General features: G+C 41.8%; 1 protein-coding gene across 2 annotated transcripts in view; it reads right to left on the reverse strand.

The window, feature by feature from the left end:
* Positions 1-409: 409 nt before the first annotated feature.
* The window catches only part of LOC138948828 (uncharacterized), a 23586-nt gene continuing 3319 nt past the window's right edge, over positions 410-20676 (reverse strand). Inside the window, exons 2-7 of one of the 2 annotated variants that reach the window (XM_070320457.1) lie at positions 11343-11438; positions 9582-9644; positions 8013-8177; positions 6159-6275; positions 4345-4530; positions 410-1489 (exon numbers count right to left, since the gene is read on the reverse strand). In XM_070320457.1, coding sequence (XP_070176558.1) covers positions 1313-1489; positions 4345-4530; positions 6159-6275; positions 8013-8177; positions 9582-9644; positions 11343-11438 — 804 coding nt within the window. In that variant the 3' untranslated portion in view covers positions 410-1312. The remainder of the gene's footprint in view (positions 1490-4344; positions 4531-6158; positions 6276-8012; positions 8178-9581; positions 9645-11342; positions 11439-20676) is intronic. The other variant, XM_070320458.1, reaches the window with a different exon arrangement.

Genomic DNA, 20676 nt, shown 5'->3' on the forward strand with positions numbered 1-20676 from the left:
GAAATTGTTTTGTGTTTTAACACGATTCTGACACATTTGCGATATCTGTTACCTGACTCAAAGCTGTGATAGAATTGTTTGTGGCTAAGTCAATAAGAGAAGCGGTCGGACGATGTTTGAAGAAAGCAATACCACAGAGAAAAAAATGTTGATTGCAGCAGCCTATTTTGTTCAAGACAGTGCAGTATATACTGATGAACTGACGTGTGTGTGTGTGTGTGTGTGTGTGTGTGTGTGTGTGTGTGTGTGTGTGTGTGTGTGTGTGTGTGTGCGTGTGTGTGCGTGCGTTTGCTAGAAAACTACTGGACAGATGTTTATGAAACGTCGCATGTGAATTCACACACACACACACACACACACACACACACACACACACACACACACACACACACACACACACACGTACACATTGTTCTGCTTCAGTAGAAATAATTTATTTTTCCCTTCAAAAGAAACTGGACATTCCTAGGGTAGCACAATTTCAGACTTGAACACACTATTATTTTTGGTACAGGTTATCCCCGTTAAACCAAAGTACAATTTGTAGCGATACTGTGTAATAGAAACATAACTTTCACTCGCAGCACACTTCAGTTATGTGTAACACATTGGGAAACAGATATCCTTGCCTCACTCTTTTTGAGAGAGCAACTGCTGTGTCACCAGGAGAAATGAACTGAAGTGTCTGCATCTTTCCAATCATTTCAGTTTGCTAAATATAACTGGTATGCCTGAAATGCCACGTTTGCTTTCAGATGCGAAAGTTTCCTTTGTTTTCTTTTATACTCTCTCCCTAAGTTGTACATTATCCAGGTGATGTGTTGACAATGCTACTAGTCAAATAGTTATTACTTTTGTAACAAAACCGAATTTGGCAATTTCATCTCACCCACAGTCAGTTTGCTGTTTAGAATTTTGCAATGTTCTTGGTAAGGTTGTCAAAAAAATGTTTGTTAAATTAAACAATCCCAAAACAAATAGGTCGGAGGTAGGTTACTTGTTATTTTCTAATACATTTTTTGGGGGGACAGTTTTTTTAATGTGTTTTATCAACACAGCTGCGTTTAGTTTGTATTGGGCGGAAATCTTGCGAGCTGTGTCCCCTGGATGTTGGAAAAAGAGTAACTTTCCTTGTACAGTTTGCAGAACTGAGTTTGTCATTTTTGGTAATGTATTTAAAAAAAATGTATAAAAAAAAAATGGTTTGTTCGAAGCGTCAAAAACAATGTTCTATATGGTCGAGGGGAAACATTAAGTTCTGTCAGGGAGTCGGACTCATCGAATTTGTTCTTGATCCACGAAATCAAGGGACTTAGGGTTGTGGATGCAGACGTTGGTACGCGGCCACAGGGGGCGGAGCGAGGTGGAGGGCGGGGGCGGGGGCGGACGCCTCGCTTCTCTCCCTTCCTTGCTGCTGCAGCACGTGGTACAGGGACACGGGTGGCGGGCGTCTGATGTCGTCATCACCTTGCTTGCTCATGTAGCCAGCCTGTCAAACATCGAAGAAGCAAAAGAACAAGACTTGAACAAGGTATAGTTAAAGTGTCCTCCTGGAATATTCTGGTGAAAAAAATCCACTTCATATCCCACTATTGAGGTCTAACGAATGACGTCTCACAACGTGCGCAGTCGTCCTTGGCGGTCAAGAAAGCCGCGGGCGCCGCCGCGATCATTGCGCAGAAGACACTTCTAGACCGCCAATATATTTTTGTGCGCATCACGTGCTCCACATAATTCGGCCGGAAACGAAGCAATTGGGAAACCTGCATTCGCGATCACAATGCGTTAAATGTGTACACAGGAGCTTTGGCACCCGGCGATCACAATGCGTCAAATGTGTACACAGGAGCTTTGGCACCCGGCCTCCTGGGACCCTCGAAAATTCCGCTTAGGGGGTCCATGGACCCTCTTAACATTCAAATTGCGGGTCCCGGGACCCTCTAGGACGGGCGTCCGCAGGGAGCCCTACAAGTAAATGTGACTGCGCACGAGAAAGAGAAACAAGTCGCGTAAGGCGAAATTACTACATTTAGTCAAGCTGTCGAACTCACAGAATGAAACTGAACGCAATGCCATTTTTCAGCAAGACCGTATACTCGTAGCATCGTCAGTCCACCGCTCATGGCAAAGGCAGTGAAATTGACAAGAAGAGCGGGGTAGTAGTTGCGCTAAGAAGGATAGCACGCTTTTCTGTACCTCTCTTTGTTTTAACTTTCTGAGCGTGTTTTTAATCCAAACATATCATATCTATATGTTTTTGGAATCAGAAACCGACAAGGAATAAGATGAAAGTGTTTTTAAATTGATTTAAACAATTTAATTTTGATAATAATTTTTATATATCTAATTTTCAGAGCTTGTTTTTAATCCAAATATAACATATTTATATGTTTTTGGAATCAGAAAATGATGGAGAATAAGATGAACGTAAATTTGGATCGTTTTATAATTTTTTTTTTTTAAATTTTCAGATTTTTAATGACCAAAGTCATTAATTAATTTTTAAGCCACCAAGCTGAAATGCAATACCGAAGTCCGGGCTTCGTCGAAGATTACTTGACCAAAATTTCAACCAATTTGGTTGAAAAATGAGGGCGTGACAGTGCCGCCTCAACTTTCACGAAAAGCCGGATATGACGTCATCAAAGACATTTATCAAAAAAATGAAAAAAACGTTCGGGGATTTCATACCCAGGAACTCTCATGTCAAATTTCATAAAGATCGGTCCAGTAGTTTGGTCTGAATCGCTCTACACACACACACAGACAGACACCAGGCATGGTACTCTTCCGCCGATCGGCGGAAATCCGCCGAAAACGAAAATCCGAAAAACAAAAAAACAAAAAAAAACAAAAAAATCTGCTGATTGACTTGAGATTATTATTTTTTCTTACTCAAGCCTTGTTATCTTTCACTTATATCCCTCTCAGCTTCAAGGAGAGGGCACTAAACACATTTGAATTAGTAAAAAGTCGTCAGCTTCAGGGGGCTTTGCCCCCTGACCCCCACAGGGGCGCTGCCCCTTGACCCCGCAAGGGGGCCTGAGCGGCCCCCTGGACCCCCGGCTTTATTTCAGCTGAAATTGCCATTCCTTCAGTACCATGCCTGTCACACACACACACACGCACGCATATACACCACGACCCTCGTCTCGATTCCCCCTCTATGTTAAAACATTTAGTCAAAACTTGACTAAATGTAAAAAAGATCAAACAGTATACTGTATTAACGTGTTAACGAATACGACGACACAAATGGAAAGGGAAATACTACGGTTTCGACCCGTGGGTCCTCTTCATTTTACAACGGTACATGTATATGACGAAATACACTTATAAAGTTCATGATCATGTCGTCATATACGTAACTTGATGTTGAAGTTCATCTCACACTTCACTATTAATTTACCAGGAAAGAATATGTTTCTGCCAATTCAAATAGACGGAGAGGAATCAATTGTTGTGTTTGTACATGGAGTCTCTTGACCAATTAGTAGATCTATACTTAGATGCGTGTTGACGTTCACCTCACATACTTTACCATGAACTTACCAAGAAAGAATATGTTGCGCTACAAATACCAGACGGAGAGGAATTAATTGTTGTATTTGTACAAGAGCCTGTCCTCCCACCTTTCCGTACAACGGAACCCCCCTCTTAAGACTCCCAGAGTAAAGACTTCCTCCCTTTTAAGATCCCGTTTTCTCAGATGTTTTTGTTGATAACGTGTGTAAATTACTCCCAGTTGAAGACTCCCTCCTTTTCTAAGACCTACTTTTCTCAGATTTATTTAAGTCTCAAAAGGGGGGTTTCCCTTGTGGATCCTTAGATGCGTGTAGGCGTTCACCTCACCTACACTATCTGTTAACCTTTAGCTTACCACGAAACAAGGGCTGTTGCTTTTACTGGCATACGGCGAAGAATCAGCGAGCAGCTTGTTGTATTTGTACATGATTCCGTTGTCCATCCATTTATAGGTCCTGAGGTGAACATTACCTTCTGGCGTTCACCTCACAGACACTATCTCTTTACCAATAACTTACCATGAAGGAAAGGCTGTTGCTATCACTTGAAGACGGCGAAGAATCAGCGAGCAGCTTGTTATATTTGTGCATAAGTCCTTTGTCCAACCAGTAAGGTGAACATTACCTTCTGTATACGCTCACGCCTCACTATCTCTTTACCAATAACTTACCATGAAGGAAGGGCTGTTGTTGCCACTACCAGACGGCGAAGAATCAGCGAGCAGCTTGTATGTGTGCATAAGTCCTTTGTCCAACCAGTAAGGTGAACATTACCTTCTGTATACGCTCACGCCTCACTATCTCTTTACCAATAACTTACCATGAAGGAAGGGCTGTTGTTGCCACTACCAGACGGCGAAGAATCAGCGAGCAGCTGGTTGAATTTGTACATGAGTCCGTTGTCCAACCAGTAGGTCCTGAGATGGTGACACATGTCGTAGATGGGTCGTCCCACCAGGCTCTTGTACACGTAGCGATCTTTAGGCGTATCCACCAGCATTCCGGGCTGTGGACATATAAACATTAGTGAGGGGCAAAGAAACTGTTTCTTTACACCCCCGAAATGGGGATGTATAGGATTCGTCAGTTTGTCCTTCTGTCTGCACTCAAATCTTTGGTGTTTATCGGCCGATTGAGCTCAAATTTGGTAGGTACCGTTTTCAAATTAATGCTAAAGTTTCAACAGAAGCTGGGGGCCACCCATATTCCCCGCCTACCAGCCCCTGAACCCTTGTCTTCTTCTTCTTCTTCTTCTTCTTCGTTTATGGGCTGAAAATCGCACGTACTCTCGCGTTTTTTGCACAATTAAGTGGGGTTTTACGTGAATGATCGTTTTTACCCCGTTCATACGCCGCTTTTGAGGGAAGCATTCTTGGTATTTTCGTGTTCGAATTCGGGCCGGGACGGACACGGGTCAACTTTATGTGCAGACCCAGAGACGGAAGCCATGTCCCACCCCCGTGTCATCACAATGGCACGTAAAAGACCTTGGTCATTCTGCCATAAGTGCAGGTGGCTGAATACACCTAAACACGCAGACACCTGGGTAGCGCGACTCCGTTGCTGCTAGCTTTCCACTGGGAGGAAGCGACCCGAATTTCCCAGCGATGGGACAATAAAGTAATGAGAAATGAGAAAATGAGAAATGAGAAATGTTTCTATAACCCACCGAACTCTGACATGGATTACAGAATCTTTTCCGCGCGCACTTAGTCTGCACATAAAGTGACTTGGGAGATCGGAAAAATATCCACCCTTCCAGGCGCGGCCGGGATTCGAACACGTGACCTTCCGCATGGGAGGCCGGTGTAACACGAGAAAATTACTCCCACGAGATTTTTACTCCGGAGTAAACATTTCGTACGAAAAAGTTACTCCCTTTACGAAAAAAGCACTCCCCCATTGCACGAGAAAATTACTCCCCAAGACAGGTGAGTTCCGAGTAAACATTTCGTTCAAAAATGTTACTCCCCTGACGAATAAATAACGAATAAAGTACTTCACCCCAACACGAGCAATTAGTAACTTCCCATGCCAGGTGTACGAAATTGTTACTCCCTTGTCCCCTTGTTAGTCTTGGTGGTGGAAGGGGTGGAAGGAGGGTAGCGCGACATTCGTGTGCGCGAGATCACTTACTGGCATTATCCCTTCGCCCGCATCCCATTTTTGCGTACGACTGAGATTTTTACTGGAAGTAAAAAAAATGGGGAGTAAAAATTTCGTGGAGGGAGTAATTTTTTCGTGCCTTGGGGACTTCTTTTCTCGTACGAAAAGTGTACTCGGAGTAAGAATTTCGTACGAAATATTTACTCCGGGGTAAATTTTTCGTGGAGTAAAAATTTCGTGTTACACCGGTGTCTTATCCACTAGGCCATTGCTCCCATCTAAAGTAGTAGTTACATTGTTATTATGCCTGTTTGGCTTTACTTATCTTGCCATTCTGACATGCATGAGTAAGCTCGTGAGTCTAGATCATCTATACAAATGTTATATCTGTGGGGGTCGCAGAACTCCTTATTTCAGGGGTGAAGCATTCATAGAGGATCTGTATTTTTTTTCTTTAAATATAGTTGGTAGTGGTCAGTTTAGAAGCCACTCTTTATCTCAAACACTAGGTCCAGCTCTGTCTCTCACCAAGGTGTGTGTGTAGAATCGTCGCTCCTGGTGCGGCACGACGAAAGGGACGATGTAATGGTCGATGAAACACGCCTGGAGATCCTCGTCCTTCACCGCTGTCAGTCCCTTCGGTCCCTGCACGTGACAATGGTCAGTTGGTGAATTGCGGGAAATAACTCTAGCGGTGTTTATACTGGCTGTGGGACAGTTGCGCCCCTTCCAAACAGGGAGGCATACAGGCGCCGCCGAATTGTGAACTTTAGTGACAATGCAGTCACAATGAATAGTTCGCTTGAGTCCATACAGTCATCAGCGGTTATACCGAGCAACTCCCTATAGCCTCTCTCTCTCTCTCTCTCTCTCTCTCTCTCTCTCTCTCTCTCTCTCTCTCTCTCTCTTTCTCTCTCTCTTTCTCTCTCTCTCTCTCTCTCTCTCTCTCTCTCTCTCTCTCTCTCTCTCTCTCTCTCTCTCTCTCTCTCTCTCTCTCTCTCTCTGTCTCTCTTTGTATGAAGCTTTTAAGTTAAGATAACCTGTAATGTCTTAGTTAAGTGCCGTGTAATGTTGTTTTAGTATGTATTACGATTTTCATTTTTACATTTAGTCAAGTTTTGACTAAATGTTTTAACATAGAGGAGGAATCGAGACGAGGGTCGTGGTGTGTGTGTGTGTGTGTGTCTGTCTGTCTGTGCGTGTGTGTGTGTGTGTAGAGCGATTCAGATTAAACTACTGGACCGATCTTTATTAAATTTGACATGAGAGTTCCTGGGAATGATATCCCCGGATGTTTTTTTCTTCATTTTTTCAATAAATACCTTTGATGACGTCATATCCGGCTTTTTGTAAAAGTTGAGGCGGCACTGTCACACCCTCATTTTTCAATCAAATTGATTGAAATTTTGGCAAAGCAATTTTCGACAAAGGCCGGACTTTGGTAAGGTATTTCAGCTTGGTGGCTTAAAAACTAATGAATGAGTTTGGTCATTAAAAATCGAAAACTTGTAATTAAAATTATGTTTTTTATTAAACGATCAAAAAACAATTTCATCTTATTTATCGTAATTTTCTGATTCCAAAAACATATACATATGTTATATTTGGATTACAAACAAGCTCTGAAAATTAAAAATATAAAAATTATGATTAAAATTAATTTTCCGAAATCGATTTAAAAACAATTTTATCTTATTTCTTGTCGTTCCCTGATTCCAAAAACATATAGATATGATATGTTTGGATTAAAAACAAACTCAGTAAGCTAAAAAGAATAGACATACAGAAAAGCCTGTTATCCTGCTCAGCGCGACCACTACCGCACTATTCTGCATAGCTTGTCGATTTCACTGCCTTTGCCACGAGCGGTGGACTGACGAAACTACGAGTATGTGGTCTTGGTGAAAAAAGCAGTGCGTTCAGTTTCTTTCTGTGAGTTCGACAGCTTGACTAAATGTTGTTATTTCGCCTTACGCGACTTGTTCTTTCTTTTGCGCCTGTTCAATGCAATTATATGCAATGTGAACTTTTTCAAGCCCCGTCATAAGAGGCAATGGCCTAATGAATAAACTCTCTCTCTCTCTTTGTATGCCTCTCCATCTCGCTTACTCTCTGTTCCTCTCTCTGTCTCCCTAGCCCTCCATCTCTCTCTCTCTCTCTCTCTCTCTCTCTCTCTCTCTCTCTCTCTCTCTCTCTCTCTCTCTCTGTCTCCCTAGCCCTCTCTCCCTAGCCCTCTTTCTCTCTCTCTCTCTCTCTCTCTCTCTCTCTCTCTCTCTCTCTCTCTCTCTCTCTCCCCGCCACCCCTCCCCCCGCCACCCCCCTAATCTCCCTCCTCCTTCTTCCAAGGAGATGAACCGAGTTACACGGCATTTATCATCTTACCACGTTGACATCGTAGACGACGTCCTTGAGAAGAGTTGGGTCCTCAAGACTGCCCAGGTTCTGAGCGTTGTAGCCCACAGGGAGATCCCACCGAGACTCATCCGGCCGTGCCATGCCTGGAGTCGGTCTCATAGGCAGGTTTCGGTCTTGTGCATTGTTTCCAAGCTGAGAAAAAAGAAGACGAAGGAGAAGAAAAAGAAGAAGAAGAAGCCAATTTTGTCGATTTCTTAAAAGTCGATATTTGAATCACAAAGGTGACACCATTGAATTCTGTATTTGCCTCCTAGATCCAAAAATATGTGACCCTCCACCACGAAATGAGTCGCATGTCACCTCGCGCGGTTTTGCGCTAGGCTTAATATAAGTCCGGTGAGTGTCTGGTAACAGTGTGAGGGTCACCTTAGTCACAGGCTTATAACTCAAACAGTTTTTGCTCTTTTCTAAATCGGTTTTCACCACTGGATAGAGCATAACAAACTCTTTAGGAAAATGTAAAAATATGAAAATCATGCAAATGTGACATGCGACTCATTCCGTTGTGGAGGGTCACATATATGGTTTTGTTGTGTTTGATTGAAAAATGGGCTTAAAAATGAAGATAACCATTAAATAGCGACTTTCTTTATTGCTTGAAGAAGACACATACAATTATCATTTCTCTGTTCCTTATTATTTGCTGATTCCCAAAATATATAGTTTATGGTGTTTGGCGATGAAAATGTGTTTAAAATGCAGAAATTTCTTGAAAGGAAATAATGCTTATAGTCATAGACTGTACTGATTGTAGACTCTGTTCGGCCGATCAAGATAAACGAACTTCATATCAAGTCTGGAACACGCAAATGACGTCACATTGAAAGGGGAGAGATTATGAAACCACCTTGCCACTTTCGTTCCCTCAGACACAATACAGATTTTGCCCCAAGATTATTTTCTTCTTCTTCTAACTTTCTCTCTCTCTCTCTCTCTCTCTCTCTCTCTCTCTCTCTCTCTCTCTCTCTCTCTCTCTCTCTCTCTCTCTCTCTCTCTCTTTCTTATTTGATTGTCCAACTTATGTTAAAAATCGTGTAAAGTACCTAACACAGTCGCACAAACTTAACATAGTCCAATTGTTGAAATACAGAAATGACGATTTAATTGTTAACACTACAGACTATGTGTTTATTTCCTTTAATTTAAGATATTCTCTACTAGTAAACTACAGTTTTTGATTCGTGTGATTGTTTATGCATTTACATATCTTTATTTGACTGTTTCCTAGTATAACTGTTTGATCATATTAAGTATTGTATACATTGTGTTCGCCCTTGGAAAGGGCCCTTAGGCTAATTCCAATAAACTTTCCGTATTCTGTATTCCATATTCTCTCTCTCTCTCCCCTTGTTTGACAAAGAAAGTCGGAAAGAACCGGGCGTATTTCAGTGCAATCGCTTAAACTCGGCGTTCTTGTTTTTTTGTTCTTTTTTGCCTATCTCAATGCTTTTGTTCATAAAACGAGAAGTAAACATCTCAACTTTTTGTGTGCTTTCTATTCACTAGGAGCTGTTGGAACATATAATATTCTTGTACCTGTGGGGGACTGCGAAATCCCGACAACGATGGAGGTGCTGCTACCGATTGGGACTTCTCGTTCTGTGTTGAGGAAAATACAGCGTTGATAGTTAGAATGGTAGATAGATAGATAGAGAGAGAGAGAGAGAGAGAGAGAGAGAGAGAGAGAGAGAGAGAGAGAGAGAGAGAGAGAGAGAGAGAGAGAGAGAGAGAGAGAGAGAGAGAGAGATTATGTCAGATAGACAGGCAGACAGATAGACAGACAGGAAAATAGGGGCGGGGAGGTTGACTCATCAACAGCATCGACCTTACAGGGACGTAGCACCCGGTAGGGCATGTAGGGCGACCGCCCGACCACTTTTTCCGTAAAAAAAAAAGAAGAAAAAAAGAGAGAGAGAGAGAGAGAGAGAGAGAGAGAGAGAGAGAGAGAGAGAGAGAGAGAGAGAGAGAGATCTACCAACAGAACACCCCACGTAGTATTCACGCGATGGCATAAGGTCGGTTTTTTGGTTTTTTTTGTTGTGTGTGTTAGTCTTGGTCAACTGCTGGAATAGGATGACGTCTTATTTTGACGAGAACGTCACACGTGACGAGTTCCGTCAGGCCATAAAAGTATTGGCGCCAATTTAGTGAAAATTGCTTCTTCGTCCGTCTGCTCCCATGAGAAACAATGGAGGTAAGAAATGTTTTGTATATTCTGTGTGTGAAGCTGGGGTCAGACTGAGGGGTGAGTGATTGTGTGTCAACCGTAAGTACGCCATAACAATTGAGTAACACAGTAACTTGTGGGGTTAACAGTGTCACATGAAACAACATGTAGAGAGAGAATTGAACAATGGACACAAGTGTGCATCCTGGTTGTGATGGATCGAAAACGCGCTAAAAATATTCTGACAAATCCCTCTATTTTTCAGTCATCACTCAGGCTGCCAATGTTGATGGCTGGACGGATCAATAAATTGCTTGTTTAGAAGTAAACCAGTTTGTCAATCCTTGCTTTTTAACACACTAGACAATAATGAAGACGAAAGTCATTTGAAGTAAGTGCTCATCACATTCAACGTATCGGAATTTAGATATAAATGTAAGTCGATTGATAATCACTGATACATTCACCAGCCCGTTGTTTGGTGGAGGATGGAAAGATGATTAGATGGAACTGAGCTCAGAAGGCACGAAATCGCATCATGTTTTCTTTCTTTTTTAGACCATTACAAGGGGACGGGAAGGGGGGGGGGCGGTAGTGTAAGCCCCATATTTCCTTAGCTGTCTCAGCATTTTGTCTTCCATTTTTTTCCGCCCTACCACTTTTATTAGGTGTGCTACGTCCCTGCCTTAGCCCCCATATCACAAGTGTATGGTACGTGTCATTAGTGTCACAACGATCGTACAGGCCGGATATACAACAAAATAATAATGACGAAAGGCTGGTCTCTTGGGCTTCAATAGGGATGAGGCCTCTTTAAAGATGGTACAAAGCAAACCAAAGCACAAACAGGGGGTGGGGGTGGTTTAGTCTTTATTTAAACTTTCCACAAACTCACAGTGCTTTTGGTTTTTTTAATTCTTGAATTAACAACATTAGCAACCTGTCTGTGTCGGTTTTCATCTCTACTATCGTCACAACATCAACGACGATCATTAATCCAAAAAACAGATAGATTGCTAACGTTCCAAAACTCAGTCAGAATTAAACAAAAATAGAATTGTGGGTTATTGCAACGTTTAATTATTGACAAAGCAAAACGTTACATAAACATTTTTGCATAAATGACAGACCTGTTGACGTTGTCCTTTCAGTTCTAGGAACTCCGCCACCGGAGGTGGTGCTTGAGTCACACCCAAAGATGGTGGTGGTGGTGGAGCATTGGCACTCTGTGGAAAAAAACTTCTTTTTACATTTAGTCAAGTTTTGACAGCTTAACTTAATGTTTTTATACCGCTTCACGCGATCAGCTGTAAATAGCCATGTACATAATTACTGTTTGAAATTTTCTTTTCTTTTTCATGCTTACTTTTGAATGCCGTGTCTCTGTTCGTGTTGTTGCCTTGTCATCTTCATGCAATTTATGCGTAAGTGTATATGATTATGCTTGAGTTGTTAATGCGAAAGATTGTGTATGAGTGCGCCTTGAGTCGCCTTGTGGTGAGATATGTGCGCGTTATAAATTCTCGTATTATTATTATTATTATTATTATTATTATTATTTAAGTTATTGAGACATCCCAGTGCACTAAGGGATTTATAGAGCAAATCGAGAAAATTCATTATTGAACGAAGCGCATAGCGCTGAGTTCAATAATTATTTTCGAGATTTGCTCTATAAATCCATTTGTGCACTGGGATTGTTTCAATAACGATATTGTCGGTACCGCCAGAGAAAAAAGAAGATACAACACGCACATTTTGCTACGCGCATTTGAATAGGCATAACTGTGTGGTCAGCTCGTAGAAGATCTACTTTTGTGGGGGCTGTCTCAAGTGTGTCGTGCTTTCATCACACGCAAACTCTTGTTTTAATTTCTGTTGGTAAATTCCAGTGTAGCGTTAAGCTAAACAGTGATGATCTTTCAGAGAGACCTCATTTGAACTCGGAGAAAGGACTGTGTTCTTAGTTATTTGCGATTCGAAACCTCTAGTCGAGCTTCAACGGATTGACTGTGCAGAGTGACTCCCCAAGGTCGACGGTTAGCACATTTTCAACTGAAATAAATGTGGCATGCTTCTCGTGTGGTATCTTCACTCATCGGGGAGTCTGGTACTAAATATGAACGGTAAGAATGCTCTGAACCCTACACGTATTATATCCCCATCGTTTTTTCGTTCACATTTGCCCAACATGTTAGTTTTCTGAGCGGGGTTTATGTCGTCTGCTAGCCTAGGGCAATCGAACCACTGCAAGCCTCATTCCAAAAACAAAAATTGCTCGTCACGTTGCACTGAGTCTGCACGCATGAGGCAGGCTAATAAGTCTTATATATGGTACGGACGTTCTAAACCTTACACGTTTTCGATTCCGATTGTTCTTGCCTTGAAATAATAATTCGGAAAAGAACTTGGTTTGATCTGCTGGCACCAGCTGCACCCCATTTATGGTAATGGAACATGTCCTTTTGACAAGCTGCACTCCTGTGAAGGCCATGAACACGGTGTTTTCGGTAGATAACAATAACAATAACAATAACAGCACTTTATTGTCCATTAAAATATTGCATAAAAATGGAAATTTTTCTTCGGCACACCCTGTCTGCCTGTAAACGATTATAACAACAATTGTATAGGACGACACACATAAAACATAAAACATAAAAGGGATACAATCAAATATGATATTGCACTATGTAAATTTACCTTCTCATATCACAGGAGTTGGGTTTCACAGCCGAATAATCACATTACAAATATTTCCCACATACCTTCACATGTACACATTGTTTGTTTGTTTTTTGTTTTTTCCCCAGCCGACCAGCCTCTACGTGATGCGAGAAGAATTTAAAATGGTGACTGCAGAAGGCAGGAATGACTTTTTAAACTGGTTTTTGCGTGCCAAAGGGACCTTATAACGTTTACCTGAAGGGAGAATTTCGAAACAGGGGTTGAGAGGATGGATCGGATCACGGACAATTTTGAGAGCTTTCCGCTTAATGGCAGCTTCGTAGAGACTGGTCAGCTGTCGTTGGGGTTGCCCAACAAGCTTGCTAGCCGTCGCAACAATGCGGTGGAGTTTAGCTTTGTTTTTAACATTTGTGGTACCATACCATGTCACAATGTTAAAAGTCAGTATGCTTTCAATCAAACTGCGATACACAAGTTCCATAACACTTTGATTGACATTAAAATATTTAAGCTTCCTGAGAAGAAAAAGTCGCTGCTGAGCTTTCTTATAAACAGCATGAACATGATCACTAAAAGTCAGCTTATTGTCAATTGAAACCCCAAGATATTTGAAGGTTTCCACAAGTTCAACCTCCTTGTCGCTTATTCTCACTTTTTGGGGACCACAATTATCACTCTTTCCTCCAAAAATCATTTCTTTTGTTTTGCCTACATTCAACTGCAAGAAACTGGACTTGAACCATTCATTCAGAAGATCAACTTGGATAAAATACTTTGACAAAGTTTCGTCGTCCTTCAGACGCCCAACGAGGGCCATGTCGTCTGCATATTTAATGAGGGCTAGAACTGGATCATTTAAAAGCATGTTGTTTGTGTAAATGGAAAAAAGGACAGGAGAGAGAACACAACCTTGTGGGGCCCCGGTGTTTAAAACAACTTCGTCTGAAAGCACAGAATGACCAAACAAACGGTTGCTGAGGCTGACACGTTGTGGCCGATCGCATAGGAACTCCCTGATCCAGAAAATCAAATTATTGTTCACATCTAACTGGACTAACCTCTGGATAAGTATATGGGGCTGAATCGTATTAAAGGCTGATGAAAAATCCATAAAAAGAACTCTAACCGTGTTCCCTGCTGTATCTAAATGGCTGACAATCATGTTGATAAGCGTGAGTGTAGCATCTTCGACGCCTCTCTTTGCCCTATATGCGAACTGAAGGGGGTCCATGCGATCTGCCACAGACTCAGTGAGCTTGTTACAAACAAGCCTCTCCATACATTTCGCTACAACAGAAGTCAGTGCCACAGGGCGAAAATCATTTAGTTCTTTTGCGTTTGGTTTCTTGGGTACAGGTGTTATAGTGGAAGTTTTCCAGGAACGAGGCATAAAATGTACATCGAGAAAGAGCTGAAACAGCTGAGTAAAAACTGAACCAAGCTGATCAGCACACACTTTCAAAACACGTCCGCCTAAACACGATAGCTCAAAGCCATTCGTCTGCATGTAGTCAGCGATCTGGTCGACTTTTGCTTGGTACCGCCCCATTTTGTTTTGATTGTTCTTTCTGACTTGCAGTTGACTGCTTCCCAGAGGGCCATGTCATCGGCAAACAGAGACAATGAGGCCTCCTTGAGGTTCAGGTTTGCTGCATCGTGGACCATGATGCTGAACAATATGGGGGCTATGATGCTTCCTTGAGGCACCCCCATATCTAGGACATGTGTTTGAGAGATGGACTGCCCCACTCTAACAGCCATGGACCTGTCTGTGAGAAATTCCTGGACAAATTCCAGCAGGCGCCCTGAGATCCCCATGTTGGACATTTTCTGAATTAGCTTTCCATGCCAGACCGTGTCGAATGCTCTTCTAATGTAGAAGAAGGTTGCCAGCACTGTTCTGCCTCGTGCTTTAGCCTTCTTGATGTGGGCTGTAAGTTTTACCACATGCTCCATGCAGGCTCGACCCTTTCTGAAGCCTGCCTGGCAGAGGGGAAGAATGTTGTCCTTTTCAAGAAAGTGTTCTAGTCTGTTTTTTACAATTCTTTCGTATACCTTGCCAAGGTGAGGTGTGAGTGAAATTGGACGGTAGCTTGTCGGCAGGTGCCGGGGTTTACCGTCTTTGGGAAGAGCAATCACCAAAGCGTTTTTCCAAGCTGAGGGAAGTTTTGAGCTCGCCCAACAGTGCTGGTAAAACTGTTGCAGCACTTCCAGCATGGGCTCAGGAAACCGGCGTATCATGTTGTATAAAATGGGGTCTAAGCCGGTTGCAACATTTCCGGATTTGATTCCTTGGATTGCCTTCCTCAACTCATTGATACCCAGATCCTGGTTTATCGGCAGTGAGTTCTCTTGTGTTTTTTTTGTGTTTGTTTTTTTTCTTTTTAAATTGCTGGAAATTTTATTTTGTTTGCAGCATCATACACGATTTCAAATTTTGTGTGTGGTTTCTTTCCCAATCAAAGTTTTAACATGCTTTTGAAGAATTGATGGGAACACTTTAAAATCTTTCTGTACGTACGATCTTTTCCCAGTCTGTGAATTCAGTGTGAGAACCCGTATTGTAAGTTCGTTGTCACTATGGGCATTAACAGCGTGGTTAATAACATCGTCAAAGAGCTCATGATCAGAGTGACCGTAGTGTGCATCTGAAATTTATGTGTTTAACTGTAACAACTTGAAGAAAGAACAAGCCTGCGTTACTTGACTGAAATGCAAAAACCTCCAACTACTGTCACGTAAAACTAGCTAAAAAATACATGAAAATGGAGGTTGGAGAAAAGTTTCAATGCCTGGGGCACGTAACAAGGGAAGACTGGGGCCCGTGACTGTCAGAAATGGAAAAGTCTGGGGCGCGTAAACACTGTGTACAAGGGTACCCTTTTATTTTGTTCTCGTACTTCTTCACGATACATCTTGTCATTATGCACGTTTCCCCTAAAGTTAAAGAGAGTCTAAAAAATCTGTTTTTGTGGATAGCGTATCTTTAGTGTTTTTACAATTTTTTCTCTCCAACGTAGTCACATTTTCGTTGAAATCAAGTTTTCTTGAGTGATTGTGCTTAAACAAAACGCCTAAAATTCAAACAAAAACACTGCTTAGTGCAGAAAACATTCACAACCATAACTAAACTAATCTGTTTTTAGTACGCTTCTGATTCTTTTTTATAATACAATTTTAGCCAGCATACATTCACACCGCTTTCGCCCTCTGGGTACAAAATAGGGCCTAACAACAGTCTCAGTGGGTACGTATATTGGGCGTAGCGTGTCTCCACACGACTCGAGTGGCAAAGAACATACCCTGCAATTCCCGTCTCAGTCAGTGAAGCCGTTTTGTCATCATACCCGGCCACAGACGGACACACAGAAACCAGCTTCTTTTTTTCTTCTTTTTTTTCTTCTTTTTTTTTCCTATTTAAGGAGATCAGACTTTTTTTTTGTCCCATCAGCGGGTACTATTCGGAAAGGTTTTTATTTTTATTGTGATGTCGCCTACTGTAAACGTATAACCCTTTCACTCGCACTCTCTCTCTCTTTCTTGATAACTTTCTTTCTCTTCCGTCTGCGTGCTTGTTTGGAATTTGTTATACAATATGTTTTTTTCAGTTACACGCAAAATGGAAATTTTTTACTGGACATTCTTTTTATATTTAGTCAAGTTTTGACTAAATATTTTAACATCGAGGGGGAATCGAAACGAGGGTCGTGGTGTATGTGCGTGTGTGCGTGTGTGCGTGTGTGTGTGTGTGTGTGTGTGTGTAGAGCGATTCAGACTAAACTACTGGACCGATCTTTATGAAATTTGACATGAGAGTTCCTGGGTATGAAATCCCCGAACGTTTTTTTAATTTTTTTGATAAATGTCTTTGATGACGTCATATCCGGCTTTTCGTGAAAGTTGAGGCGGCACTGTCACGCCCTCATTTTTCAACCAAATTGGTTCAAATTTTGGTCAAGTAATCTTCGACGAAGCCCGGACTTCGGTATTGCATTTCAGCTTGGTGGCTTAAAAATTAATTAATGACTTTGGTCATTAAAAATCGGAAAATTGTAAAAAAAAATAAAAATTTATAAAACGATCCAAATTTACGTTTATCTTATTCTCCAATATTTGCTGATTCCAAAAACATATAAATATGTTATATTCGGATTAAAAACAAGCTCTGAAAATTAAATATATAAAAATTATTATCAAAATTAAATTGTCGAAATCAATTTAAAAACACTTTCATCTTATTTCTTGTCGGTTCCTGATTCCAAAAACATATAGATATGATATGTTTGGATTAAAAACACGCTCAGAAAGTTAAAACAAAGAGAGGTACAGAAAAGCGTGCTATCCTTCTTAGCGCAACTACTACCCCGCTCTTCTTGTCAATTTCACTGCCTTTGCCATGAGCGGTGGCCTGACGATGCTACGAGTAAAATGGCATTGCGTTCAGTTTCATTCTGTGAGTTCGACAGCTACTTGACTAAATATTGTATTTTCGCCTTACGCGACTTGTTTCCTTTTGCAATTACTTCTTTCTCTCTCCCTCTCTCTCCCTCTCTCTCCCTCTCTCTCTCTCTCTCTCTCTCTCTCTCTCTCTCTCTCTCTCTCTCTCTCTCTCTCTCTCTCTCTCTCTCTCTCTCTCTCTCTCTCTCTCTCTCTCTGCTTGTTTGTCGTTTGTTTTTATTACTTCTTTAATTGATATTCCAACATTTTTAAAACGTATTATCATTAGATTAAACCCTCCCATGGGCGAGGGCTGGATGTAAAAAAGCACCTGTTTGCTTATGCCATTACCCTCGTTAATAAAGAATTTGTCATTGTCATTGTCATTGTCATTGTCTCTCTCTCTCTCTCTCTCTCTCTCTCTCTCTCTCTCTCTCTCTCTCTCTCTCTCTCTCTCTCCCACACTTTCTCTCTCCCCCCCCCTCTGTCTCTCTCACTCTTCCTCTTTGCGCCCTCCCTCTCTATTCCTTCCCTCCCCCTCTCTCCCCCCCCCCCATCCATATCTCCCCCTCTCTCCCCCCCCCCCATCCATATCTCCCCCTCTCTCTCTCCCTCAGTCTCCTCTTGCTCACCCTCTCTCTCTCTCCCTCCATGCCTCTCTCCCTCTCTCTATTTCCCTCCTCTCACCTCTCACTCTCTGTCTAAAGTGTACTGCACCGTTAATGGAAAATAGTCGTTCACTCGCAGACTGACATTTGTATGGCGTTTACAGTTTCTTCTTTTGATTACTGACACTCTCATACCTACACGCTCATAGCTATACTCACATCCATGCTCACACATAAACCAACACACGTACTTAATCGCATCCGGCCTATACACTCACACACACACACACACACACACTTTTTCCATGCTATTTCTTCATTTCTTTCTCTCTCTCTCAGTTATTGATATAAATGTTTACTTGGCTCATTCACTTTCTTATTGTTCCTTCCGTCATCATGTCTCCTTTTTTGTGTGTGTATTAACTGGTGTTTTATTTCATTTTCAATCAACTGTTACACCTTTTTTCTTTTACATTTCAGGTTATATTTCCATTAAATTACTTTTTAATTCAACAACAATCTGTGTGTGCGTGCGTGCGTGCGTGCGTGTGTAGTTGTGCGTCTGTTTATTCATTCGTTTGTTTGCGTGCACATGTGTGTGTAGGGGGAGGGGTGTGTGTGTGTCAGTGTGTGTGTGTGTGTGTGTGTGTGTGTGTGCACCCCATCCCCCCCTACCACACACTATTATGAGCTGAGTATTTGTGCCTCGATATTTTATTTATGTTCTTACGTTTTATGTTGTTTATTATGATTCACCACACCCGAGTTTCTCGTAATTGAGATAATACAGTGTTCTTTGTCTAACACACATGCACACACGCGCGTAGGCTAAACAAATCCAATCTTGACTTTCAACTTTATATTTAACATACATCCTGTTCACAATTAACGAGGACAAACATAATTTATAAATACTCAAGTACAACAATTTATCTTTTGTAAAAATTCGGACACACATTTTCCCAATTAATATGAAAGTCACTGAACTTATCTTCTTTTTACTACACCTTATATCTTGATTCCCCAAACACTGATTGAGTTCTGCCTTTTCAAATTTACCAGTAACCCAAACGTTCGCTCTAACCAACCTATTTTGTCCAAAACAGTTTTACCGATACACAATCATTAAAAAAAGAAGAGGTTTAACATAACCGACTTCGATCGCTACCACATAAACAAAAAATGTTTTATTCTCCCCAACATTCTGGTCAACAAAATCATTATTATAGACAGTCATTCAATTTCAAGACAATCATCACAGCTTTGAACCGACCCGTTCGTTCAACCAGTCAGAAGCAACAACTATAGTAAAAGTTACAGCGCGATCAACGTTAACCCATTTACGAACTTGCGATGAGATGTATTTCCTCTGGTCACCAAGCCTACCGTTTACAAACGCATGCGCACTAATTGGGATTCCCCCAATTTCCTCGACCTTGACCTCAGAACTCTCGAAGCCACTACTTCGGCTTTCAATTTAGCTCTTGCATACCGAGTAGCTGACAACTTTGCTTCCGAAGTTCCCACTTTCAATGTTAATTTGCAGGGTCTCTCACTTGACATCATTATACGACGATATCGCTTCTTAAGGGTCCTTACCCATCCAACGCATACTACAATTGCAGGACATTCCTGTTTTTTAAGGCAGCTCATTGGGAAATGAGCTCAGACAGAATATCGAAGACGTGAAATGCGTCAATCGAGCAACTGTCGTAACTTGGCTACAATGAGACGGTCGCCTACCTTGCACCATAGACACGAACTGTGACATTCTTGTTTAATTTAGGTGAAATGCTTGAAACAGAATGGCTCAAAACCGACAGTTCCATCAGTTACTGACCGAAATAAACGTGCTCAAGTCATGCAGCGAAGGTGGCGAGCTTTCAAACTATCACGACTGAATAACTCATAACACATGTTTTCATCATACCATTTAATACACGGGTAACATAGTGCAGTGGTTAGGGTGTCGGACTTTCGTTCTGTCGCTCAGGGTTCAAATGCTGCCTTAAACAACTTTTTTTCTCTATTATATATATATTTTTTTATTAATCTTTTTCCTTTTAGGCCCCTGCAGTTGCATTCAGGCTGCAACAACCGGTTTTGCCTCTGTGTTATTTTTTGTTATTTGCCAAAGAAACCTTCCTATGCTTTGGAAAAAAAAATCAAATCATGTCTTGACTTTCAAATGTACGCGCCTGTGTATGCGTGTGTCACTGAGTGTGTGTGTGTGTGTGTGTGTGTGTGGGTGGGTGTTTGTGGGTGTGTGTGGGTGGGTGTTTGTGGGTGTGTGGGTGGGTGGGTGTTTGTGGGTGTGTGAGTGTGTGTGTGTGTGTGTGTGTGTGTGTGTGTGTGTGTGTGTGTGTGTGTGTGTATACGGTGTGTGTGTGCATGGTGTGTGTACCACGGTGTATGTAAGAGAGAGAGAGAGAGAGAGAGAGAGAGAGAGAGACTGAAAGAGAGAGAGAGACTGAGAGAGAGAGAGAGAGAGAGAGAGAGAGAGAGAGAGAGAGAGAGAGAGAGAGAGAGAGAGATGGTGGCTCACCCCCTGTAGCCGTCGCCGATAAGTCCTGCACGTGTACGTTTTTTTTTTAGGTCGCACCATTTCACGCGCACTTGGTCTGCTATATATGCCCAGGCAGTGTCTTTGATGTTTTATAGTAAGGCTGCTCTGACATTTGCTCAGAATAATATTTCTTTCGTTAAAAACTTCTGTCAACTGCACAGCAAT

This window comes from Littorina saxatilis, linkage group LG15 (genome assembly GCF_037325665.1).
Source record: "Littorina saxatilis isolate snail1 linkage group LG15, US_GU_Lsax_2.0, whole genome shotgun sequence".
In the NCBI taxonomy this organism is placed as follows: Eukaryota; Metazoa; Mollusca; class Gastropoda; order Littorinimorpha; family Littorinidae; genus Littorina; species Littorina saxatilis.